This window comes from Corvus brachyrhynchos, unplaced genomic scaffold (assembly GCF_000691975.1).
Source record: "Corvus brachyrhynchos isolate BGI_N302 unplaced genomic scaffold, ASM69197v1 scaffold758, whole genome shotgun sequence".
Classification (NCBI taxonomy): Eukaryota; Metazoa; Chordata; class Aves; order Passeriformes; family Corvidae; genus Corvus; species Corvus brachyrhynchos.
This window is the reverse complement of record NW_008239552.1, coordinates 113,246-114,585: the sequence shown is the minus strand read 5'-3', so window position 1 is coordinate 114,585 and position 1,340 is coordinate 113,246. Positions and strand designations below refer to the sequence as shown.

General features: G+C 58.4%; 1 protein-coding gene across 1 annotated transcript in view; it reads left to right on the top strand.

Annotated features, from left to right (window-relative positions):
- Window positions 1-1,042, top strand: part of SCNM1 (sodium channel modifier 1) — a gene marked incomplete at both ends in the record, with an annotated part of 4,236 nt that extends 3,194 nt beyond the window's left edge. Inside the window, 3 exons of the mRNA XM_017741576.1 lie at window positions 181-266; window positions 647-768; window positions 855-1,042. Of these exons, the coding sequence (XP_017597065.1) occupies window positions 181-266; window positions 647-768; window positions 855-1,042 (396 nt within the window). The remainder of the gene's footprint in view (window positions 1-180; window positions 267-646; window positions 769-854) is intronic.
- Window positions 1,043-1,340: the final 298 nt, after the last annotated feature.

Here is a 1,340-nt window from a genome sequence, read left to right as displayed (position 1 = left end):
TGGGTGTGACCCTCTGGGTGTCCCCCCGTGGGCGTGGCCTGAGCTGTGCCTGTCCCTGTCCCCAGGCCCCGCTGCTGGCCCGGACCCGTCGGGTCGCCCGGATGGTGTGTCCCTGTGGGTGTGTCCCTGTGGGTGTCCCCCCGTGGGCGTGGCCTGAGCTGTGCCTGTCCCTGTCCCCAGGCCCCGCTGCTGGCCCGGACCCGTCGGATCGCCCGGAGCGCGCTCCTGAAATCGGCTCCCTACAACAGCTGCTGCCGGAGAGCGGGGTCAGGGACACCGGGAAAAACGGGAAAAAGATGGGAAAGGGACCCAGGAACCTTGGGAAAAGCTGGGAAAAGCCATGGGATTCCTGGGAAAGGGGCCCAGGAACACCGGGAAAAGCTGGGAAAAGCTCTGGGATTTCTAGGAAAGGGACTGGCAGGGTGCAGGACACCAGGGAAAGCTGGGAAAAGCTCCAGGATTCCCTGGGAAGCTGAAAAGCTGGGAAGAGTGATGGGATTCCTGGGAAAGGGACTGGAAGGGTCAGGGAAAGGTCTGGAATTCCTGGGAAGGGACTGGTGGGATGAGGAGGAGGAGGAGGGAAACCGTAGAATTCCCAGGAAAGGGAATTTGATGGGATTCATCCCCACTCCCTTCCCCCTCCCAGGACCAAGGGCAGCAGCTCCCGGGCCGGGACCTCCGGGATGATCCCAAACAATTCCCAGACAGCGCCGGAGGCACCCCGGAATCCCGGGAACCCCAAAGGCTCCGGCCCCACACACAGAGAGGGTGAGACAGCCCCGCCCCATTCCAGGGAGTTTTCCCAGGAATTCCCCATTCCCGGAGTTCCCACAGCCCTCTCCTCCCTCCCCCAGGCGTTCCCAAGGCGGGAAGGAAAGGAAATTCCCGATTTTCCGAGGGGCTGAGCCCGGAGCGGCTCCGGATCCTGCGGCACCACCTGCACCTGCGCAGGTGGGTTGGGCTCTGGAAATCCCGGGAAAAATCCCACCAAAAAAATCCCAAAAAATATCCCCAAAAGTCAAAAAAGTCCCCCAAGAAATCCCCCAAAAATCCTCCCAAAAGATCTCAAAAAATCCCAAAAAATGAAAAAGAAAATCCGAGAAAAATCTCCCGAAAAAACCCAGGAAGTCCCCCCAAAAAATCCTGAAGAACAGGGAAAAAAATCTCCCAAAATCCCCCAAAACATCCCCCAAAAATTCCCCCTGAAATGTCCCAAAAAATCCCCAGAAATATCCCAAAAATATCCCCAAAAAGTCCCAAAAGTATCCCAAAAAATCCCAAAATCCCCATGAACCCCCCCAGTCCCCTGTCCCTGACGCTCCCTCCGCTCCCAGCCGGGG